The sequence below is a fragment of the Coregonus lavaretus genome, assembly GCF_964263955.1.
Source record: "Coregonus lavaretus genome assembly, chromosome: 23".
Classification (NCBI taxonomy): Eukaryota; Metazoa; Chordata; class Actinopteri; order Salmoniformes; family Salmonidae; genus Coregonus; species Coregonus lavaretus.
In genome coordinates, this window is record NC_140010.1 from 12,948,293 (window position 1) to 12,971,990 (window position 23,698).

The 23,698-nt window shown below is 44.7% G+C and overlaps 1 protein-coding gene across 2 annotated transcripts in view; it reads right to left on the reverse strand.

Annotated features, from left to right (window-relative positions):
* The window catches only part of LOC311150635 (E3 ubiquitin-protein ligase mib1-like), a 105,619-nt gene that overhangs the window by 65,374 nt on the left and 16,547 nt on the right, over positions 1-23,698 (reverse strand). For both annotated transcript variants that reach the window (XM_084188125.1, XM_084188126.1), the window contains exons 4-12: positions 22,976-23,080; positions 19,672-19,738; positions 18,994-19,198; positions 18,626-18,812; positions 17,227-17,371; positions 16,842-16,975; positions 7,277-7,384; positions 6,606-6,803; positions 6,155-6,306 (exon numbers count right to left, since the gene is read on the reverse strand). In XM_084188125.1, coding sequence (XP_084044251.1) covers positions 6,155-6,306; positions 6,606-6,803; positions 7,277-7,384; positions 16,842-16,975; positions 17,227-17,371; positions 18,626-18,812; positions 18,994-19,198; positions 19,672-19,738; positions 22,976-23,080 — 1,301 coding nt within the window. The remainder of the gene's footprint in view (positions 1-6,154; positions 6,307-6,605; positions 6,804-7,276; positions 7,385-16,841; positions 16,976-17,226; positions 17,372-18,625; positions 18,813-18,993; positions 19,199-19,671; positions 19,739-22,975; positions 23,081-23,698) is intronic.

The following is a 23,698-nucleotide window of genomic DNA, read 5'->3' on the forward strand; positions in this document are numbered from 1 at the left end:
ACACACGCACACACAAACCACACGCACACACAAACACACGCTGCCGCAGTACATGCAGGCAGATCAAACCAAACCCCCTTCTCGCTGCATCTTTCCCCCTCCCTCTCCCTCCCTCTCCCTCTCTCCCACACTCTCTCACTCTCCCTCTCTCCCACTCTCCCTCTCCCTCACTCTCCCTCTCCCTCACTCTCCCTCACTCTCCCTCTCCCTCACTCTCCCTCACTCTCCCTCACTCTCTCTCTCTCTCTCTCCCCCTCTCCCTCTCCCTCTTTCTTATACAGCATTGCATCACACTTCCCATTCCCAATTTGTCTCATGCTTAATGCCAATCTGACCTGTACTCTAGCTGTGACTACACACACCCTAAATACAGCGATATAAATGACTCAAATGAGCCAACATCTGGTTGAAACGGTGATCTAAAAAGGGACATGGTGTTTAAAATACAAGCTTATCAAGAACCTGAAGGGTTGCAGGTGTAATTGAGGGGTTATAACAACTGTGCTAATGTAGTATACTATTATAACCACAAGTCAATTGTTTGATTAGCTTGTATAAAAAAATATGGTCAAGTTTTCAGCTGCAACGGTCTGTCAATTGTCTATCAAGGCCTATAAAGATTAAATGAATGGAAAGTTATCCTTTTTCCTTGAACAAGGCCTACTAGTAACCTAGTCTGGTAGTAAGGCACTATATACAGTGCCGTGAAAAAGTATTTGCTCCCTTTCTGATTTTCTCTATTTTTGCATATTTTGTATACGGAATATTATGAGATCTTCAACCAAACCCTATTAGATAAAGGGAATCAGAGTTGACAAATAAAATAAATTGAATACTTATTTTATTTAATTAACAAAGTTATGCAACACCCAATTCCCCTGTGTGAAAAAGTAATTGCCCCTTTACACTCAACTGGTTGTGCCATCTTTAGCTGCAATGACAGCAACCAAATGCTTCCTGTAGTTGTTGATCAGTCTCTCACATCGCTGTGGAGGAATTTTGGCTTTTTTTTTTTTTAAAGCATGAACTGCTTGTTTCAAGTCCTGCCACAACATCTCAATTGGGATTAAGTTTGGACTTTGACTAGGCCATTCCAAAACTTCAAATGTGTTGCTTTTCAGCCATTTTCATGTAGACTTGATTGTGTGTTTGGGATCATCGTCTTGCTGCATGACCCAGCTGTGCTTCAGCTCACAGACTGATGGTCTGACATTCTCCTGTAGAATTCTCTGATACAGAGCAATTCAAGGTTCCTTCTATTAAGGCAAGTCGTCCAGGTCCTGAGGCAACAAAGCATCCCCAAACCATCAACATGCTTGACCGTTGGTATGAGGTTCTTACTGTGGAATGCAGTGTTTGGTTTTCGTCAGGCATTAATGGGACCCATGTCGTCCAAAACGTTAGCCAAAAAGCCCCTGGATGATCATCAAGACTCAGTCAGGGCAGGGCGGTAAAACCCTCACTCTTATTCCAGAAATGTCTGCCCTGCAGCAGCAGCCATCCCAGAAACCAAATAAACATCCAACACAACCATTTCACAGTAGTCTTCTATACAGGCCCCCGTAACACTATGTTCTCAGTAATTACAACCCCTGTTACAACGCTTCTCCTCCCTCTAGTCTCTATTAGTTCTGGCAGAGTGAACCATACATTAGCTAGAGGATTCCTTGATGGCTGTTTTTCACAATGGTGCGTGCGCCTGGTAACCCAGCAGGTGAAGTAATTACTACTACTACTATACAGGGTGTCTACTATACCGTTTGTTGGTGGGTTAAAGTTAGATTCTGCTATTTGAAAAACAACAAAACCGGGTCCCTGCCACTTGACCATTGAACAGATCGCACACTGTAGCGTTAAAGGGGATGTTTAGAGCTGTCTTAAAGGGGATGTTGAAAACTGTATTAAAGGGGTGAGAGGAGTGTAAAAAGGTGGCGGTGCAGTCTGGTCTGCCACTGCAGGGCCTTCTCTGTTTGGATCCCCGTACCGTATTGTACTGTTTATGAGTCACAGGCTATTATTTGTATTGTTTACAGTGCTGTAGAAGCTAGCGCCTTCCAGCCAGACAGAGCTGCTGAGAGGAGCCAGTCCCCCATCAGAGCCAGAGCTGCTGAGAGGAACCAGTCCCCCATCAGAGCCAGAGCTGCTGAGAGGAGCCAGTCCCCCATCAGAGCCAGAGCTGCTGAGAGGAGCCAGTCCCCCATCAGAGCCAGAGCTGCTGAGAGGAACCAGTCCCCCATCAGAGCCAGAGCTGCTGAGAGGAGCCAGTCCCCCATCAGAGCCAGAGCTGCTGAGAGGAACCAGTCCCCCATCAGAGCCAGAGCTGCTGAGAGGAACCAGTCCCCCATCAGAGCCAGAGCTGCTGAGAGGAGCCAGTCCCCCATCAGAGCCAGAGCTGCTGAGAGGAACCAGTCCCCCATCAGAGCCAGAGCTGCTGAGAGGAGCCAGTCCCCCATCAGAGCCAGAGCTGCTGAGAGGAACCAGTCCCCCATCAGAGCCAGAAGCTGCATTAAACAAACATGTAGACATACACAACACTCACACAGTACGTACATACGACCAAGAAAATATGCAAGCTTAACCCTCAATTCACAATTTAATGGTTTAATTTATTTACCAAGTAGCCTAAATTATACACTAACTGAAGAAGATGCAATAACTGACTCACAAAGCCTGCTGCTTTATATGGAGACACTACCATTTCAATATCCTTTCAATCTACCTCTCTCTTCATCGATGTTAATCCTTCGCTCTCTTTTTCCATCTCTCACACACACACACAGACAAGAACGTACAAAACCCTGACGCGGTGTTTGTGAGTAAGCATAGAGGTGATGTATAGTTTAGCTCCCACATTAGCAGGCGCCCCTGCTGGTGTTTGGGATTCCACTCCCCACACCACACACACACAGCCAGATGCCAGAATCATCTGCCACCCCAGATCCTCCTCTGTTTCCCCCTTCATCCTCAACAACTTTTACCCCTGGAGGGCCCTACCACACACAACCCCGTCTCACACACACACCAGGGCCTCTGATCAGTGTGGCTGCCGTGACTACTATCTGATGTCTTAAGCTCACTGCAAGAGACAAGACAACACTGCAGATCATATGGCTGAGGGGTCGCCTATTTACTGTATATGGAGGGATTGTCAGAGTGGTTATTTGATCCCAGATGATGCACAAGACTTGCAATTTATATTTGTGTACAATCAATAAAACAAGAAAATCATGTGACAGGCAGTTTTCATCCATACCTGAACATAAATAGCCTGAAGAGAAGCTTGAGTCGTGTTGTACCATTTAGAGGGAAAGGCCTTTCATTTTGGCTGCGGCACTGACTGCCACTAAACTCTGTCTTCCTGACAACCGCCTAGGGTGCCTTTCAGGAATACGACTCACTACAGCAGTCAGAACCTACTCCCTGTCCCAAGCACTCGATGGGGACACACAACTAAAACACCACTAAAATAAGTAATTTCCCTCCAAACCAGGGAGACGTCATTTAAGGGGTTTAAGACTTGAGTCTATCTCCCTCTCTCTGCAATATTGCGGAGGAGCTTGAGTGTGAAATAAAAGTAAATGGCTAGATTGAAGAGGGTGACATACCTTTCTCTGAAGGCGGGGGGGACAGAGTTCTCTCTAAAGGCGGGGGGGGGACAGAGTTCTCTCTAAAGGCGGGGGGGGGGACAGAGTTCTCTCTGAAGGCGGGGGGGACAGAGTTCTCTCTAAAGGCGGGGGGGGACAGAGTTCTCTCTAAAAGCGGGGGGGACAGAGTTCTCTCTAAAGGCGGGGGGGACAGAGTTCTCTCTAAAGGCGGGGGGGGGGGGACAGAGTTCTCTCTAAAGGCGGGGGGGGGGGGACAGAGTTCTCTCTAAAAGCGGGGGGGGACAGAGTTCTCTCTAAAGGCGGGGGGGGACAGAGTTCTCTCTAAAGGCGGGGGGGGACAGAGTTCTCTCTAAAGGCGGGGGGGAGACAGAGTTCTCTCTAAAGGCGGGGGGGACATAGTGCCGGTGGAAAGCAAGGCAGCACGTGACATCAACACGGGCCATGGCCTGCAATAAATTCTGACTCCAACACTTTTCATCTTTACTGTACAGTCAATATGAGACTGATGATTCTCACTGTTGCACACTGATGAACAAATCAAATTTTATTGGTCACATACATACATTTAGAAGATGTTATTGCGGGAGTAGCGAAATGCTTGTGTTCCTAGCTCCAACAGTGATGGAGGGAATGCAATGTACAGTACCAGGTTTAAAAAAAATTTTTAAAATGGGGCTTAGGTGGTGGGCGTGGCGGGGACGTGGTCATGGGCGTGCAAATGGTGCGGTTGCAGACTCAAAATGTTAGAGTCTCTCCTCTTGGCCTCAGCGAGAAAATGTTGCTGTTTTAAAGCTAATTCCCCACAATTCTACACATTTTGCCATGTGGCGGAGATAAAGTTGTGCAGTTTTAAAGCTAATTTCCTGCATTCTACGCTGACAATCCCTGATAGAAAATGTTTACGTTTTAAAGCAAATTTCCTATACAGTAAATAGGCCAACAATTATTTAAAAATAATTAAAAGCTTTTGATGCCATTAACTGGGGAAATCACTGCATTATGATGACATTATGTGGTCCTCTGTAGCTCAGCTGGTAGAGCACGGCGCTTGTAACGCCAGGGTAGTGGGTTCGATCCCCGGGACCACCCATACACAAAAATGTATGCACGCATGACTGTAAGTCGCTTTGGATAAAAGCGTCTGCTAAATGGCATATTATTATTATTACAAAAGACTTCAATGCATCTCTGACTGAGGCCACAAGGATTGTACAGTAATAAACAGTCAGGTCGGCACAGCAAGGCAAGCGAATTGCAATCCAGATTATTGTTCAAACTGGCTATAAATCAGTGGCAGGCAGTGCCATAGAGCAGCGAGGAAGACTGAGGGGTGTTACAGTGTTATTCCACTATGCTGCTGCTGCAGCCACCTGTGCGTGCCACTGCCAGTGGACCAGGCCGGGCCGGGCTGGCTGAAATAGCAGGTGCTCCAGAGCCCTCTGACCCCAATTCCCTCTTTCCTTGTGCCAATAGAATGCGTGTCAGCTAAGGGGAATGATACTAATGTCCCCTAGCGGGCTCTGACCCGACAACACCACAACACGAGCCAGAACTACAGTCCAGCCATAAAGGCAGCTGCTAATGTGGGTGTGTGTGTCGTAAACTACTACAGTCTAGAGAGACAGTGGCCTCTATAACCCCAGGATTTTCCAACTGATCGGTGTACTATATTCTCTCTAAGCTACCAGCCTTAATGTGTGTCTCATGTATGTATGAGAGACGAGAATAGCCCATCGCTAGAGTGGAGCAGCAGCAACCAGGTGGAGTTAGAAATAGCTGTGGCCAAGGATGAGGACACCGACTGAGACTGTACTGATGTAGGCTGCAGGCTAGGATGTAGGCTGCAGGCTAGGATATAGGCTAGGATATAGGCTGTAGGCTAGGATGTAGGCTAGGATGTAGGCTGTAGGCTAGGATGTAGGCTGGGATGTAGGCTGTAGGCTAGGATGTAGGCTATAGGGTTGGATGTAGGATAGGATGTAGGTTAGGATGTAGGCTAGGCTGCAGACTAGGATGTAGGCTGTAGGCTAGGCTGTAGGTTAGGATGCAGGCTATAGGCTTGGATGTAGGATAGGATGTAGGCTAGGATGTAGGCTGTAGGCTAGGATGCAGGCTAGGCTGTAGGCTAGGCTGTAGGCTAGACATTAGGCTGTAGGCTAGGATGTAGGCTATAGGCTTGGATGTACGCTGTAGACTAGGATGTAGGTTAGGACGTAGGCTAGGATATAGTTTAGGATGTAGGATAGGATGTAGGCTAGCCTAGCACAGAAAGAAACAAACTCATCAACCGCAAAAGCAATAAGAGTTAAGTGTGGTCATAAGCCATTTACCAGCAGTACCATTCAATTTGTTAATTTGTACTCAATGAGAATAAAACCTGTTTGAAACACATCTTCAACTTTGCAAACCACAAGTCTAACTGTATGGAGGCCAGTTTCCTGTGACGCCAAAGGCAGATTTCCACATTGTGTGAAGAATAAAGTTTTTCTATCTTTTTCATCACTAGCCCTGGCTTGGCAGTTAGGGTCAGGTGATTATCAGGGTCGTACCTGGGGTTCCCTCGCAGGGCGGCGTGGTGTAGGGCGTTGAATCCATTGTTATTGGTGATGGTGACGTCAGCTCCCGCCTCCAGCAGCACAGACAGCATGTCGTCCCTCTTCTTACTGATGGCATCATGCAGGGGCGTGTCTCCCTCGGAGTCCTGTAGGGGGGTGACATACATACAGTCACCACAACTTCAAGCAGGAACCACCATTATCAAATCAAAATGCTATCACTAACAATATAGGCCTATACTGGTTATGTGAAGGAGACAAATACATTTCACCTAAACCCTTGATCGCAGAGCCACCAAAATGTTTTGGTTAGAATCGATGCTTATATTGTATTTGTCCTGTTTCACAAAATATACAAGTGTGTATTATTCACGTGTGCATTATTCACATGTGTGAAATGGAGGTGTGTGTGTGTGGTGTGTGTGCATGTGTTCATAGTGGTTACCTGGAGGCTGGGGTGGCAGCCAAAGTCCAGCAGGGTCTTGACCACCTGCAGATGGCCCTTGTTGACAGCGATGTGCAGGGGGGTCTGTCTGCGCTTGTTCCTGGCGTTCAGGTCGGCCCCGCCCCTCTGCAGCACCTCGATCACAGAGCCCTCGTCTCCGAAGGATGCGTGGTGCACCGCCCGGTCTCCATCCTTGTCCTGGGAGGGATATTATATACAGACCGACACACTGACCCAATGTCTCCACTGTTTACACCACAGTGAGCATCTAACTACGACTGACAGTCAGCTTTTTAAGAGTATGAATTGAGACCTGTATAGATAGACTGGGTATGAAAGAAATAGAGGAATTGGTTTCACTAGAGCACGGCTGTTCAATGTCGATCCTGGAAAGAAACACTTCTGGTGTTCATCCTCTCCTAATAAGGGACTAATTCAGACCTGGGACACCAGAGTGTAATTAACTGCCAGATAAAAGAAGCAAAGAAAGAAGCATTTCGCCCTCCAGGACTGGAATTGAACAGCCCTGATAAAGTGTCTAGGGATATCAGTCCTCGCACTATTGACCTTGGTATTGGGGAGGGTTTAAATATATAAGTATTGAAAAGGGACTATAGTGAGGGCTACAGTATAGATGTTAGTATTGAGGAGGGACTGTTGGATGTACAAACCTCAGCCTCCAGGTCCACGTTGTGTTTCAGCAGCAGCTTGAGGACGTCCACGTGACCGTTCTGACTGGCCGCCTGCATGGCTGTGTGTCCAGCACACTGCCCGTTCACCTACAAACACACAATGTAGCACTGTCAGTGTGTTCTTGTATTTTGAGTTCATCCAGTGCACTGCCTCATTACCTGCACACACAAGAGTGGTGTGTGTGTGTGTTTGTTTCATTGCCAACTGCGGTACTCCAATACTTGGGGCATAAATATTAATGTGTGGTCCTTTGGGAGTCACAGAACGTCTCTTGTCCTGGCGGGAGGATCACTTGGCCCAGCTGACTGTGCTTTAAAAAAGGTCCAATGCAGCAGTTTTTATATAAATATCAAATCATTTCTGGGTAACAACTAAGTACCTTACTGTGATTGTTTTAAATTAAAATTGTAAAAAAGAAACAAAAATAGCTTCTTGGCAAAGAGATTTCTCAAGCAAGAATTATGCTAGGTCTGTCTGGGAGCGGTCTGAGTGAGGGGCCTAAATGGAGGAGCCTAATGGGAGGGATATGTAACCTGAAATGTAGCTGTTATTGCCAGAGAGGTTTGAAACTCTGTTATTGGTCTATTAACTTGTACCACGAGGTGGGCCAAAACTCCACCAATGCAAAACAAGCTGAAATATCAGGCGGTCTTTTCAAACAGCTCTTCAACTAAAAGGGCATGATCATCATCGTCACAATTTCACAGTATTATTCCAATATCAGAATGTGGAAATATATATAAATAACAAGAAAATCAAGTTTGACTGCACTGGGCCTTTACGCAATAACTCCACTGAAAGGCACTGGGGCACCTGGCCAGCCCTCACCGCACTGACACACGCGCACACTTGCGCTCACACAGTCGCTGAGACAATGCTGCAGAAAGCTTACAATGAGGGGAGGGAGGCTAAGACGCTCTACTCTCTATTCTAAGCCGCTCTATAAGGAAATAAGAGAGTGCAGACAGCTCCCCTTAGGGGCAGGTTGTTGGCCTGGTTGATGGAAGGACAAGCATCACCACTAGGGACAGGAGTTATTCCTGACTGTGACCACCTGACCAGGACCACTCTGTGACCACCTGACCACTCTGTGCCTCACCTAAACTAGGCTGCAGAATTTTCCTAGTCCTGTGGAAAATTGTCCCTAGACCATACATGGGGTATATTCACTAGGCTTGGATGGTATATTGTATACTGGGGTATTTGGAAATAGCCAAGGAATGGTTTTTCAATACCATCAAAACGATTTGAAATTTTTCAAAACGTAATATTTGTTGCTATTATTTAAGTAAATACCTGCAGTCACAACACAATGTCACAGATGTCTCAATTTTGAGGGAGCACACAATTGGCATGCTGACTGCAAGAATGTCCACCAGAGCTGTCAGCAGAGCATTGAATGTTAATTTCTCTACCATAACCCGCCTACAACGTCATTTTAGAGAATTTGGCAGTACGTCTAACAGGCCTCACAACCGCAGACCACGTGTAATAACGCCTGCCCGGGGGCCTCCTGAGTGGCGCAGCAGTCTAAGGCACTGCATCTCAGTGCTTGAGGCTTCACTACAGATCCGGGTTCGATCCCAGGCTGTGTCGCAGCCGGCCGCGACCGGGAGATCAATGAGGCGGCGCACAATTGGCCCAGCATCGTCCGGGTTAGGGGAGGGTTTGGCCAGCAAGGATGTCCTTGTCCCATCACGCTCTAGCGACTCCGGTGGCGGGCCGTGCGCATGCACGCTGACACGGTCGCCAGTTGTACGGTGTTTCGTCCGACACATTGGTGCGGTTGGCTTCTGGGTTAAGCGAGCAGTGTGTCAAGAAGCAGTGTGGCTTGGCAGGGTCGTGTGTTGGAGGACGCATGCCTCTCGACCTTCGCCTCTCCCGAGTCCCTACGGGAGTTGCAGCAATGGGACAAGACTAACTACCAATTGGATATCACGAAATTGGGGAGAAAGATAGTTAAAAAGTAAACAAAAACAACATACATATACACAGTGGCTTGCGAAAGTATTCACCCCCCCCACCCCCCCTTGGCATTTTTCCTATTTTGTTGCCTTACAACCTGGAATAAAAATAGATTTTGGGGGGGCTTGTATCATTTGATTTACATAACATGCCTACCACTTTGAAGATGCAAAATATTTTTTGGGGTGAAACAAACAAGAAAGAAGACAAAAAAACAGAAAACTAGAGCTTGCATAACTATTCACCCCCCAAAAGTTAATACTTTGTAGAGCCACCTTTTGTACAAATTAAGCTTGGCACTTCTAGCCACTGGCATTTTTGCCCATTCTTCAAGGCAAAACTGCTCCAGCTCCTTCAAGTTGGATAGGATCTGCTGGTGTACAGCAATCTTTAAGTCATACCACAGATTCTCAATTGGATTGAGGTCTGTGCTTTGACTAGGCCATTCCAAGACATTTAAATGTTTCCCCTTAAACCACTCGAGTGTTGCTTTAGCAGTATGCTTAGGGTCATTGTCCTGCTAGAAGGTGAACCTCCATTCCAGTCTCAAATCTCTGGAAGACAACCAGGTTTCCCGCAAGAATTTCCCTGTATTTAGCACCATCCATCATTCCTTCAATTCTGACCAGTTTCCCAGTCCCTGCCGATGAAAAACATCCCACAGCATGATGCTGTCACCACCATGCTTCACTGTGGGGATGGTGTTCTCGGGGTGATGAGAGGTGTTGGGTTTGCGCCAGACATACCATTTTCCTTGATGGCCAAAAAGCTCAATTTTAGTCTCATCTGACCAGAGTACCTTCTTCAATATGTTTGTGGAGTCTCCCACATGCCTTTTGGTGAACACCAAACGTGTTTGCTTATTTTTTTCTTTAAGCAATGGCTTTTTTCTGGCCACTCTTCCGTAAAGCCCAGCTCTGTGGAGTGTACGGCTTCAAGTGGTCCAATGGACAGATAAGCCAATCTCCGCTGTGGAGCTTTGCAGCTCCTTCAGGGTCATTTTTTACATTTTAGTCATTTAGCAGACGCTCTTCTCCAGAGCGACTTACAGTTAGTGAGTGCATACATTTTTCATACTGGCCCCCTGTGGGAATAGAACCCACAACCTCATGCTCTACCAACTGAGCTATAGTAGGGTCATCTTTGGTGTCTTTGTTGCCTCAATGATTAATGCCCTCCTTGCCTGGTCCATGAGTTTTGGTGGGCGGCCCTCTCTTGGCAGGTTTGTTGTGGTGCCATATTCTTTCAATTTTTTAATAATGGATTTAAAATGGTGCTCCGTGGGATGTTCAAAGTTTCGGATATTTTTTTTATAACCCAACCATGATCTGTACTTCTCCACAACTTTGTCCCTGACCTGTTTGGAGAGCTCCTTGGTCTTCATGGTGCCGCTTGCTTGGTGGTGCCCCTTTGCTTAGTGGTGTTGCAGACTCTGGGGCCTTTCAGAACAGGTGTATATATACTGAGATCATGTGACACTAAGATTGCACAGCGGTAGACTTTATTTAACTAATTATGTGACTTCTGAAGGTAATTAGTTGCACCAGATCTTATTTTAGGAGCTTCATAGCAAAGGGGGTGAATACATATGCACGCACCACTTTTCCGTTATTTATTATTTAGAATTTTTTGAAACAAGTTATTTTTTTCATTCCCCTTCTTCAATTTGGACTACTTTGTGTATGTCCATTACATGAAATCCAAATAAAAATCAATTTAAAATTACAGGTTGTAATGCAACAAAAGAGGAAAAACGCCAAGGGGATGAATACTTTTGCAAGGCACAATATAATATAATATAATATATATATATATATATATATATATATATATATATATATATATATATATATATATATATATATATATATATATATATATATATATATATATATATATATACACACATACATACACACACACAACCGTTAAAAAGTTTGGGATCACTTAGAAATGACCTTGTTTTCTAAAGAAAAGCAAATGTTTTGTCCATTAAAATAACATCAAATTGATCAGAAATACAGTGTAGACATTGTTAATGCTGTAAATGGCTATTGTAGCTGGAAACGGCTGATTTTTTATGGAATATCTACATAGGCATACAAAGGCCCATTATCAGCAACCATCAGTCCTGTGTTCCAATGGCACGTTGTGTTTGCTAATCCAAGTTTATCATTTTAAAAGGCTAATTGATCATTAGAAAACCCTTTTGCAATTATGTTAGCACAGCTGAAAACTGTTGTGCTGATTAAAGCAGAAATAAAATTGGCCTTCTTGAGACTAGTTGAGTATCTGGAGCATCAGCAATTGTGGGTTCTATTACAGGATCAATATGGCCAGAAACACATAACTTTCTTCTGAAACTCATCAGTCTATTCTTGTTCTGAGAAATGAAGGCTATTCCATGCGAGAAATTTCCAAGAAACTGAAGATCTCGTACAATGCTGTGTACTACTCCCTTCACAGAACAGTGCAAACTGGTTCTAACCAGAATAGAAAGAGGAGTGGGAGGCCCTGCTGGACAACTGAGCAAGAGGACAAATACATTAGAGTGTCTAGTTTGAGAAACAGACGCCTCACAGGTCCTCAACTGGCAGCTTCATTTATTGGTACCCGCAAAACACCAGTCTCAACGTCAACAGTGAAGAGGCGACTCCGGGATGCTGACCTAGGCAGAGTTGCAAAGAAAAAGCCATATCTCAGACTGCCCAATAAAAATAAAATATTAAGATGGGCAAAAGAACACAGACACTGGACAGAGGCAGATTGGAAAAAAGTGTTATAGACAGACAAATCGAAGTTTGAGGTGTTCGGATCACAAAGTAGAACATTTGTGAGACGCAGACCAAATGAAAAGATGCTGGAGGAGTGCTTGATGCCATCTGTCAAGCATGGTGGAGGCAATGTGATGGTCTGGGGTGCTTTGGTGGTGGTAAAGTGAGAGATTTGTACAGGGTAAAAGGGATCTTGAAGAGGGAAGGCTATCTCTCCATTTTGCAACGCCATGCCATACCCTGTTGACGGCGCTTGATTGGAGCCAATTTCCTCCTACAACAGGATAATGACCCAAAGCACAGCTCCAAACTATACAATAACTATTTAGGGAAGAAGCAGTCAGCAGGTATTCTGTCTATAATGGAGTGGCCAGCACAGTCACCGGATCTCAACCCTATTGAGCTGTTGTGGGAGCAGCTTGACCGTATGGTACGTAAGAAGTGCCCATCAAGCCAATCAAACTTGTGGGAGGTGCTTCAGGAAGCATGGGGTTAAATCTCTTCAGATTACCTTGACAACTGGAATGCCAAAGGTCTGCAAGGCTGCAATTGCTGCAAATGGAGGATTCTTTGACAAAAGCAAAGTTTGAAGGACACAATTATTATTTCTATTAAAAAAATCATTATTTCTAACATTTTTTAACCACTCCACAAATTTCTTGTTAACAAATTATAGTTTTGGCAAGTCGGTTAAGACATCTACTTTGTGCAATTTTTCCAACAATTGTTTACAGACAGATTTCACTTATAATTCACTATATCACAATTCCAGTGGATCAGAAGTTTACATACACTAAGTTGACTGTGCTTGGAAAATTCCAGAAAATGATGTCATGGCTTTAGAAGCTTCTAACGTCATTTGAGTCAATTGGAGGTATACCTGTGGATGTATTTCAAGGCCTACCTTCAAACTAAGTGCCTCTTTGCTTGACATCATGGGAAAATCAAAATAAACCAGCCATCAGACCTCCACAAGTCTGGTTCATCCTTGGGAGCAATTTCTAAATCCCTGAAGGTACCACGTTCATCTGTACAAACAATAGTACGCAAGTATAAACACCATAGGACCACGCAGCCGTCATACTGCTCAGGAAGGAGACGCGTTCTGTCTCCTAGAGATGAACGTACTTTGGTGCTAAAAAAGTGCAAATCAATCCCAGAACAACAGCAAAGGACCTTGTGAAGATGATGGAGGAAACAGGTACAAAAGTATGTATATCCACAGTAAAACGAGACCTATATCGACATAACCTGAAAGGCTGCTCAGCAAGGAAGAAGCAACTGCTCCAAAAACGGCATAAAAAAGCCAGACTACGGTTTACAACTGCACATGGGGACAAAGATCTTACTTTTTGGAGAAATGTCCTCTGGTCTGATGAAGCAAAAATAGAACTGTTTGGCCATAATGACCATCGTTATGTTTGGAGGAAAAAGGGGGTTGCTTGCAAGCCGAAGAACACCATCCCAACCGTGAAGCATGGGGGTGGCAGCATCATGCTGTGGGGGTGCTTTGCTGCAGGAGGAACAGGTGCACTTCACAAAATAGATGGCATAATGAGGAAGGAAAATGATGTGGCTATATTGAAGCAACATCTCAAGACATCAGTCAGGAAGTTAAAGCTTGGTCGCAAATGGGTCTTCCAAATGGACAATGACCCCAAGCATACTTCCAAAGTTGTGGCAAAATGGCTTAAGGACAACAAAGTCAAGGTATTGGAGTGGCCATCACAAAGCCCTGACCTCAATCCTATAGAAAATGTGTGGGCAGAACTGAAAAGGCGTGTGCGAGCAAGGAGGCCTACAAACCTGACTCAGTTACACCAGCTCTGTCAGGAGGAATGGGCCAAAATTCACCCAACTTATTGTGGGAAGCTTGTGGATTGCTACCCGAAACATTTGACCCAAGTTAAACAAATTAAAGGCAACGCTACCAAATACTAATTGAGTGAATGTAAACTTCAGACCCACTGGGAATGTGATGAAAGAAATAAAAGCTGAAATAAATCTCTACTATTATTCTCACATTTCACATTCTTAAAATAAAGTGGTGATCCTAACTGACCTAAGACAGGGAACTTTTACTAGGATTAAATGTCAGGAATTGTGAAAAACTGAGTTTAAATGTATTTGGCTGAGGTATATGTAAACTTCCAACTTCAACTGTACATACATATATATACATATACACACACACACATTTGTGTATATATGTATATATAAATATACATATATACACACACACACATTTGTGTATATGTGTATATATAAATATACATGTGTATATATTTGCACATATATGTATATATTTACACATACATGTATATATTTACACATACATATATATACACATACATACATATATATACATATATACATATATACAGTGGGGAGAACAAGTATTTGATACACTGCCGATTTTGCAGGTTTTCCTACTTACAAAGCATGTAGAGGTCTGTAATTTTTATCATAGGTACACTTCAACCGTGAGAGACGGAATCTAAAACAAAAATCCAGAAAATCATATTGTATGATTTTTAAGTAATTAATTTGCATTTTATTGCATGACATAATTGATCACCTACCAACCAGTAAGAATTCCGGCTCTCACAGACCTGTTAGTTTTTCTTTAAGAAGCCCTCTTGTTCTCCACTCATTACCTGTATTAACTGCACCTGTTTGAACTCGATACCTGTATAAAAGACACCTGTCCACACACTCAATCAAACAGACTCCAACCTCTCCACAATGGCCAAGACCAGAGAGCTGTGTAAGGACATCAGGGATAAAATTGTAGACCTGCACAAGGCTGGGATGGGCTACAGGACAATAGGCAAGCAGCTTGGTGAGAAGGCAACAACTGTTGGCGCAATTATTAGAAAATGGAAGAAGTTCAAGATGACGGTCAATCACCCTCGGTCTGGGGCTCCATGCAAGATCTCACCTCGTGGGGCATCAATGATCATGAGGAAGGTGAGGGATCAGCCCAGAACTACACGGCAGGACCTGGTCAATGACCTGAAGAGAGCTGGGACCACAGTCTCAAAGAAAACCATTAGTAACACACTACGCCGTCATGGATTAAAATCCTGCAGCGCACGCAAGGTCCCCCTGCTCAAGCCAGCGCATGTCAAGGCTCGTCTGAAGTTTGCCAATGACCATCTGGATGATCCAGAGGAGGAATGGGAGAAGGTCATGTGGTCTGATGAGACAAAAATATAGCTTTTTGGTCTAAACTCCACTCGCCGTGTTTGGAGGAAGAAGAAGGATGAGTACAACCCCAAGAACACCATCCCAACCGTGAAGCATGGAGGTGGAAACATTATGCTTTGGAGGTGTTTTTCTGCTAAGGGGGCAGGACAACTTCACCGCATCAAAGGGACGATGGACGGGGCCATGTACTGTCAAATTTTGGGTGAGAACCTCCTTCCCTCAGCCAGGGCATTGAAAATGGGTCGTGGATGGGCATTCCAGCATGACAATAACCCAAAACACACGGCCAAGGCAACAAAGGAGTGGCTCAAGAAGAAGCACATTAAGGTCCTGGAGTGGCCTAGCCAGTCTCCAGACCTTAATCCCATAGAAAATCTGTGGAGGGCGCTGAAGGTTCGAGTTGCCAAACGTCAGCCTCGAAACCTTAATGACTTGGAGAAGATCTGCAAAGAGGAGTGGAACAAAATCCCTCCTGAGATGTGTGCAAACCTGGTGGCCAACTACAAGAAATGTCTGACCTCTGATTGCCAACAAGGGTTTTGCCACCAAGTACTAAGTCATGTTTTGCAGAGGGGTCAAATACTTATTTCCCTCATTAAAATGCAAATCAATTTCTAACATTTTTGACATGCGGTTTTCTGGATTTGTTTGTTGTTATTCTGTCTCTCACTTTTCAAATAAACCTACCATTAAAATGATAGACTGATCACGTCTTTGTCAGTGGGCAAACGTACAAAATCAGCAGGGGATCAAATACTTTTTTCCCTCACTGTATACACACACACACACACACACACACACACACACACACATACATACATAAAAACACCACATTCAGCTTCTTCACCTGCGGAATCATCTGAGACCAGCCACCCGGACAGCTGATGAAACTGAGGAGTATTTCTGTCTGTAATAAAGCCCTGTTTGTAAAAAGAAAATGTTTGGGGGAAAAACATTCTGATTGGCTGGTCCTGGCTCCCAAGTGGTTGGGCCTATGCCCTCCCAGGCCCACCCATGGCTGCGCCCCTGCCCAGTCATGTGAATTCCATAGATTAGGGCCTAATGAATGTATTTCAATTGACAAAATTTCCTTATATGAACTGTAACCCACTAAAATCGTTGAAATTGTTGCATGTTGCGTTTATATTTTTGTTCATTATAGATTGACGTACCGCTCTGTCAATGGACTCTGAAGGATTAACTGGAGTAATCTCTTTATATGGGCTCCCGAGTGGCGCAGCGGTCTAAGGCACTGCATCTCAGTGCTTGAGGCGTCACTACAGACCCCCTGGTTCGATTCCAGGCTGTATCACAACCGGCCGTGATTGGGAGTCCCATAGGGCGGCAAACAATTGGCCCAGCGTCGTCCGGGTTTGGCCGGTGTAGGCAGTCATTGTAATTAAGGATTTGTTCTTAACTGACTTGCCTAGTTAAATAAAGGTTAAATAAAAATAACTATATATCATAATTTTGCCATCTCAATTCGCAATAAATATATATATCTTCGGGGGGGAAAATACAGCGCCCTGGGACTAAACTTTGATAGACATCTTCTATCAAGCCTGAAGCTGTGTTGAATGAAGAGATCACTTACGTCCACGTCAGGTCTCTTGAGGATGTCCTCCACCTTGGCCAGGTCGCCATTGGCTGCTGCTTTGACCAGCTCCTCATTGATGTCACCTGACTCCTGGGTCTCAAACAGCTTCTTCAGCAGCTGAGACAGACGCTCTACAAACACAAACACACACACACACAGGAGAACAACATTACAAGGGGGTCATCTTCTAGATCAAATGAGTGAAGAATGTGTGTGGTGTGTAAGAGGGGCCAGTGTATGTGCATGCCCACTTATAAACGGGCTAGCAGCAGATATGGAAAATAATACTGGTTTATGGTCTGTGTATCAGTGTGCACACACTGTGTGTGTGTGTGTGTGTGTGTGTGTGTGTGTGTGTGTGAGTGTGAGTGTGTCCTGCTACCTCCGGAGGCGTTGGTGACAGCGGAGCCAGTGGGGGCCACCTTGGTGACAGCAGCAGGGTTGTAGGTCCATGACGTTCCGCACACCTCCACCTTCAGGTCGCTGTCCGAGTAGATCTGCTGCACACGGCCCACCTTTCCCAGGGTCTGAGGAAAACAATACATTCATTACATTGCTATAGCATTTTTTATTACAATCTCAAAGAGCATAAACACACCATATTGTTAAGAGAATCATTGTTAGTTTGTCTCTAAAAACTAACCAGAGCACTGATGAAGGAGCTTTCTCAGAAAAAGAATCTGTTTTAAGTACCAAAGATTATTGAAGGGAATTCTGAACCTCCTTTCAGCATTCTAGTGTCTCTTACACAGGGAGGTTAAATTATCTGTGATATAACTAAAGTATAGAAAACAAAAACAAAAATTGGGGGGGAACAAACCAAAAAGAGATGCGTGTCTGTATTTAATTTCTAGAAAGCCATTCGTTCCCCTTTCAGAAACAGATACGGCCCTTCCTTTCCAAAAACATGACAGGAAAGCATAATCACAGATGAGTCTAAAGCACTGTTCTGATTATTCATTCAAAGGGCAGTTGAAGGGCTGAGTGAGAGCCAGACTTATTTCTCATCTACACAGCCAATTATCTGGGACATTGTTGATGTCTTTCAAGTTTTTGAGTGAGGAAAGGAAAGGCATTTTGATAAGTCTGAGGCTACGTTCCAATATCCACGGTCTCCAGCATACTAGATAGAATCAATTAATGTATCCGATATGCATTCTGAGTACTATGCTAATGTGGATATTGAAACAGACTAACACTACGTTACAGTATATAAACACCAGTATACCAAATAGAATGCATGCCCAATACATTGCTTCATTGGCAGCCATCTTTCCTACACAAACTTCTCCAGCCTAGTGTCGCAGAGATTCATATGTAATTTGAGTACCACTCATTAGCAGGTCTGCAACTCGATTCGCTTCATTTGGAGAGTCAACTAAAGAGCAGAAAAGGCACTACGCCTAGTTTAAAGTCGGGACATTAGTCCCACTCCAGGAGGCTCCAGTGATCACTCAGAACTGAGGGGGAGGGAGGGGGAAGCAGCAGCAACAACAGTAGGTACTGATCACTGTGTTTTAGGGCTTGTTAGCTGCTGGGGGTGTTGGTTTTAATGGAGTGTTGGCAGATTGTAGCGTGACGTTAGATACAGTTTGATGAGAGGAAGCAATGACTATCCACGATTATGCCAATTTACAGACTTTTAGACCAAAATCACAATAGACTATGCCGTAGTCATTACATACACCCAGGTGATACTGTCCTTGTTACGTGGGAGGTGAGAGGTGAAAGAAAAAGGACGTTTTGCTGACAAAGGAAACGCATGTGTGAGTGTGTCTTACAGGCAGCATGGCCTCAGCCCACTCCCCATGTCCTCTCTGCAGCAGCTTGATGCGGTCAATGTCGTAGCAGATCTGGACCAGGTCTCCCACCAGGAACTGGGAGCTGCCACCCTCCGCCCCCGACGCAACACCTTCCCCACTACGCACCACGTTGGCCTTGGTCAGCACCGCAGGGTTGAACGTCCACCTGGGGGACACACACACACTTTATTTGAGGTGGCCCCTATGACATGGAAATTAGTGTCATAAATATCTTTCATTAGGCCAAATAGATGAAGTCCATGTCCTACTCTTGTTATGACAGAAGATGTGTTATGACTGGACTGTGCTTGTGCACTGGTCTGAATGATGACCTGATAAGAGCTTACCTGTTCCCACTGGGGTACTGCACCACAATGTCGTGGTCCTCGTCGATGCCACACACGGTACCGGTGGTGGTGAGGGTCTCGAACATACCGTCTGTCCAGCCTCCGTGGCCGTGCTGCAGGGACTGGACTATCTCCAGGTCCAGGTCGATGTTGACCAGGTCTCCGATCTGCAGACCGCCTGGGTTCCTGTTGCCATTCTGCTCACCTGTGGGGAGAGAGCAGGTGGAATATATACTGGTTACACATTCTTATTTACTTTATGTAGATTAGTCTCATTACGATAAAATAGGGTGGACAAAACTGATCACGGAGAGCCTTTTGTGATTACTGCTATTAAACTAGAGGAGTTTATTTGGTTGCTGCAGTGCTGCATCGTGTGCTAAACACAACCCAGGTATCACTGGCCAGGAAAATCTGAGAGAAGACACAATCCTTGAGATTGTGGGAACACTGTGCCAGTGTGGCCCATGACTGCACCCAAGCTGTCTCCATGCAGCCTGGTACTGTCAGTATCTGTGTGGTGATGCCACCTAGTGGACACTACCATTAACAGCAGCCAGGCAGTGATGCGCTCCTGATGCCCTTGGACTCCACTGCAGAACGCTGTGCTGGGGAGGAATTGGTGCAATAATGACGGTAGTGTAGTGTAGTGCCACGGATCACTAGTACTGTACTCACCTAGAACAGGGCAGTGGTCTCTGTAGAAAGACCCTCCTTTGGCATCCTGGACACATTTCAAATCCGACTGAAAGGGAGAGACGGGGAACTAAGGATCAGCTAATTATCTACTTAATTCAATCTATCAGAAGTACAGCAGATTAATGACGACAGAGTAAAATCACACTTCTTTCCGACTGCAGTGACATGCCGTGTGACATTGTGTTAAAGTTAGGGCAGGGTGGCAACAATAGCATTACCCTCAAGGCTCTGATGGATATGGAAGCACTACATTACAAAGCTCTGGCTCGGCAGGGAAGGAACTGCATCATATCATTTGTAATGACTCAGATGCGGATGGGCTTCCACTGTGGCATATAGACAGAGGGCAGCCATGTTGATTACAAGGCAGTGCATAGTAGACAGCCATACTGCTCCTCTGACAGAGCAGGGTTCACAAACAGTGGTTGCACCCCCAAATGGCACCCTATTCCCTATATAATGCACTACTTTTGACCACTTTTGGTCAAGGTAGTGCACTATAAAGGGAATAGGATACCATTTGGAATGCAACCGTGTTTATAGATGTGTGAAATCAACTAACTTAAATGTGGTCTTTTTGATGTCATTTTAAACAAAAAGCAAAGGAAAAAAGAAAAGACATTGAGGAAAAATGTAAAATGAGAAGAAATATTATTTGCTAAATGTGTGAAGCCAAGAGACTAGACTGTGGACTTTTGATGCCATCTGAACCAAAATACTCAAGAAAAAAAAGTGAAAATACATTGATCGTGTGCACAAAAATGCAGTGTCTTTCACCATGTCCACAGTGCTTGTTTGCAGTCTTTGATTATCAATAATAATAATAATAATATTAAATGTGTTTGAAAAAGTGTTACAAAAAGTGTAAAAAGTAACAGATTACATAAACACTAACAGCCAGGTTGGCCAATGACCAGGACATCAATATACACCGTATAACATATACAGTGAGGGAATAAAGTATTTGATCCCCTGCTGATTTTGTACGTTTGCCCACTGACAAAGAAATGATCAGTCTATCATTTTAATGGTAGGTTTATTTGAACAGTGAGAGACAGAATAACGCATGTCAAAAATGTTATTAATTGATTTGCATTTTAATGATCCAGGCTCTGTCGTAGCCGGCCGTGACCGGGAGACCCATGGGGCAGCGCACAATTGGCCCAGCGTCGTCCTGAGTAGGGGAGGGAATGGCCGGCAGGGATGTAGCTCAGTTGGTAGAGCATGGCGTTTGCAACGCCAGGGTTGTGGGTTCGATTCCCACGGGGGGCCAGTATGAAAAATTTAAAAATTTAAAATAATGAATGCACTCACTAACTGTAAGTCGCTCTGGATAAGAGCGTCTGCTAAAGGACAAAAAAAAAAAAGGAGGGAAATAAGTATTTGACCCCCTCTCAATCAGAAAGATTTCTGGCTCTCAGGTGTCTTTTATACAGGTAACGAGCTGAGATTAGGAGCACACTCTTAAAGGGAGTGCTCCTAATCTCAGTTTGTTACCTGTATAAAAGACACCCGTCCACAGAAGCAATCAATCAGATTCCAAACTCTCCACCATGGCCAAGACCAAAGAGCTCTCCAAGGATGTCAGGGACAAGATTGTAGACCTACACAAGGCTGGAATGGGCTACAAGACCATCGCCAAGCAGCTTGGTGAGAAGGTGACAACAGTTGGTGCGATTATTCGCAAAAGGAAGAAACACAAAATAACTGTCAATCTCCCTCGGCCTGGGGCTCCATGCAAGATCTCACCTCGTGGAGTTGCAATGATCATGAGAACGGTGAGGAATCAGCCCAGAACTACACGGGAGGATCTTGTCAATGATCTCAAGGCAGCTGGGACCATAGTGACCAAGAAAACAATTGGTAACACACTACGCCGTGAAGGACTGAAGTCCTGCAGCGCCCACAAAGTCCCCCTGCTCAAGAAAGCACATATACATGCCCGTCTGAAGTTTGCCAATGAACATCTGAATGATTCAGAGGAGAACTGGGTGAAAGTGTTGTGGTCAGATGAGACCAAAATTGAGCTCTTTGGCATCAACTCAACTCACCGTGTTTGGAGGAGGAGGAATGCTGCCTATGACCCCAAGAACACCATCCCCACCGTCAAACATGGGAGGTGGAAACATTATGCTTTGGGGGTGTTTTTCTGCTAAGGGGACAGGACAACTTCACCGCATCAAAGGGACGATGGACGGGGCCATGTACTGTAAAATCTTGGGTGAGAACCTCCTTCCCTCAGCCAGGGCATTGAAAATGGGTTGTGGATGGGTATTCCAGCATGACAATGACCCAAAACCTACGGCCAAGGCAACAAAGGAGTGGCTCAAGAAGAAGCACATTAAGGTCCTGGAGTGGCCTAGCCAGTCTCCAGACCTTAATCCCATAGAAAATCTGTGGAGGGAGCTGAAGGTTCGAGTTGCCAAACGTCAGCCTCGAAACCTTAATGACTTGGAGAAGATCTGCAAAGAGGAGTGGGACAAAATCCCTCCTGAGATGTGTGCAAACCTGGTGGCCAACTACAATAAATGTCTGACCTCTGATTGCCAACAAGGGTTTTGCCACCAAGTACTAAGTCATGTTTTGCAGAGGGGTCAAATACTTATTTCCGTCATTAAAATGCAAATCAATTTATAACATTTTTGACATGCGTTTTTCTGGATTCTTTTGTTGTTATTCTGTCTCACTGTTCAAATAAACCTACCATTTAAATTATAGATTGCCCACTGACAAAGAAATTATCAAACGTACAATATCAGCAGGGGATCAAATACTTTTTTCCCCTCACTGTAGATGTGGCCAGTTTAGGCACAGAGGCTGTTTTCTTCCATTATTTTTGGGGAGCAGCATATATAATCCATGCTTTAGTTAATCCAGAAGCAGATGTCGTCTACCTCAACCCCTCAATCCTACCAGACGTATTAAAATAACAAAGGACAAATCTGTTACACAACCCAGCTCTCCGATTGTCAGCGTTCATAAAAAAGCAGGAGTGTTCTCCACCAATCAGCACACTGCCTGTCATTTGTGGCTCGTGTGGGACCCCAAGACCCCTCCTCCCCCTGAAGCTGACCTCTGTGTTCACTCTCTTCCTCATAAAGAAAGAAGGGAACAGATTGCTTTTCTCATGTAGATTCCCTCCCTCCTTCCAGCTGCCTGCCACAATGGGGCCCTGGCTGCGTGGCTCTCCACTACAAAGGCCTGGCAGCATTACAAAGAGCCCCAGCTCAGCAGTCAAACACAAAGACCACCTGATCATTTGTGTGTGTGTTGCTTTACTCACCATCCCCTCGAAGCCCACTCTGTAGAGGTTCTTGGCCCCATTGTCCCAGAGGACATAGGCTGCACTGTGTGGGCTGGCTGCACTCCAGTCCTGGATCTCTGTCACCTGGGGAGGAAGAAGGAGAGAAGAGGAGAGATGAAAAGAGAGTGAAGGAGTTAGCCAAGGCATTCCCATTTAAGAATCATTCTAAAGGCATGCCTCTTGGTTAATAATCTGTTGGCTATAACGTCAAATTGATTCTGTGCGTTTCTGGCACATCAACAAATAATGTCACATAAATATCATGATATGTCATTTAATAATATGGCCACCCGGACCGTTTTTACACTGCTGCTCCTTGCTGTTTATTATCAATGCATATTCACTTTACCCCTACCTACATGTACAAATTACCTCGACTAACCTGTACCCCGCACATTGACTCGGTACCCCCTGTATATAGCCTCATTATTGTTATTTTATTGTGTTATGTTTTATTTATTTTTACTTTATTTAGTAAATATCTTCTTAACTCTATTTTCTTAAAAACGGCATTGTTGGTTAAGGGCTTGTAAGTAAGCATTTCACGGTAAGGTCTACATCTGTTGTATACGGCGCATGTGACAAATACATTTGATTTGAATATGCAACGTCACTCAACAGAATAGGCTTAAAGAGCAGAAAGAATGGAGTAAATATAACATGAAAATGTGTATATCGATATCAAATCATTTCTGGGTAACA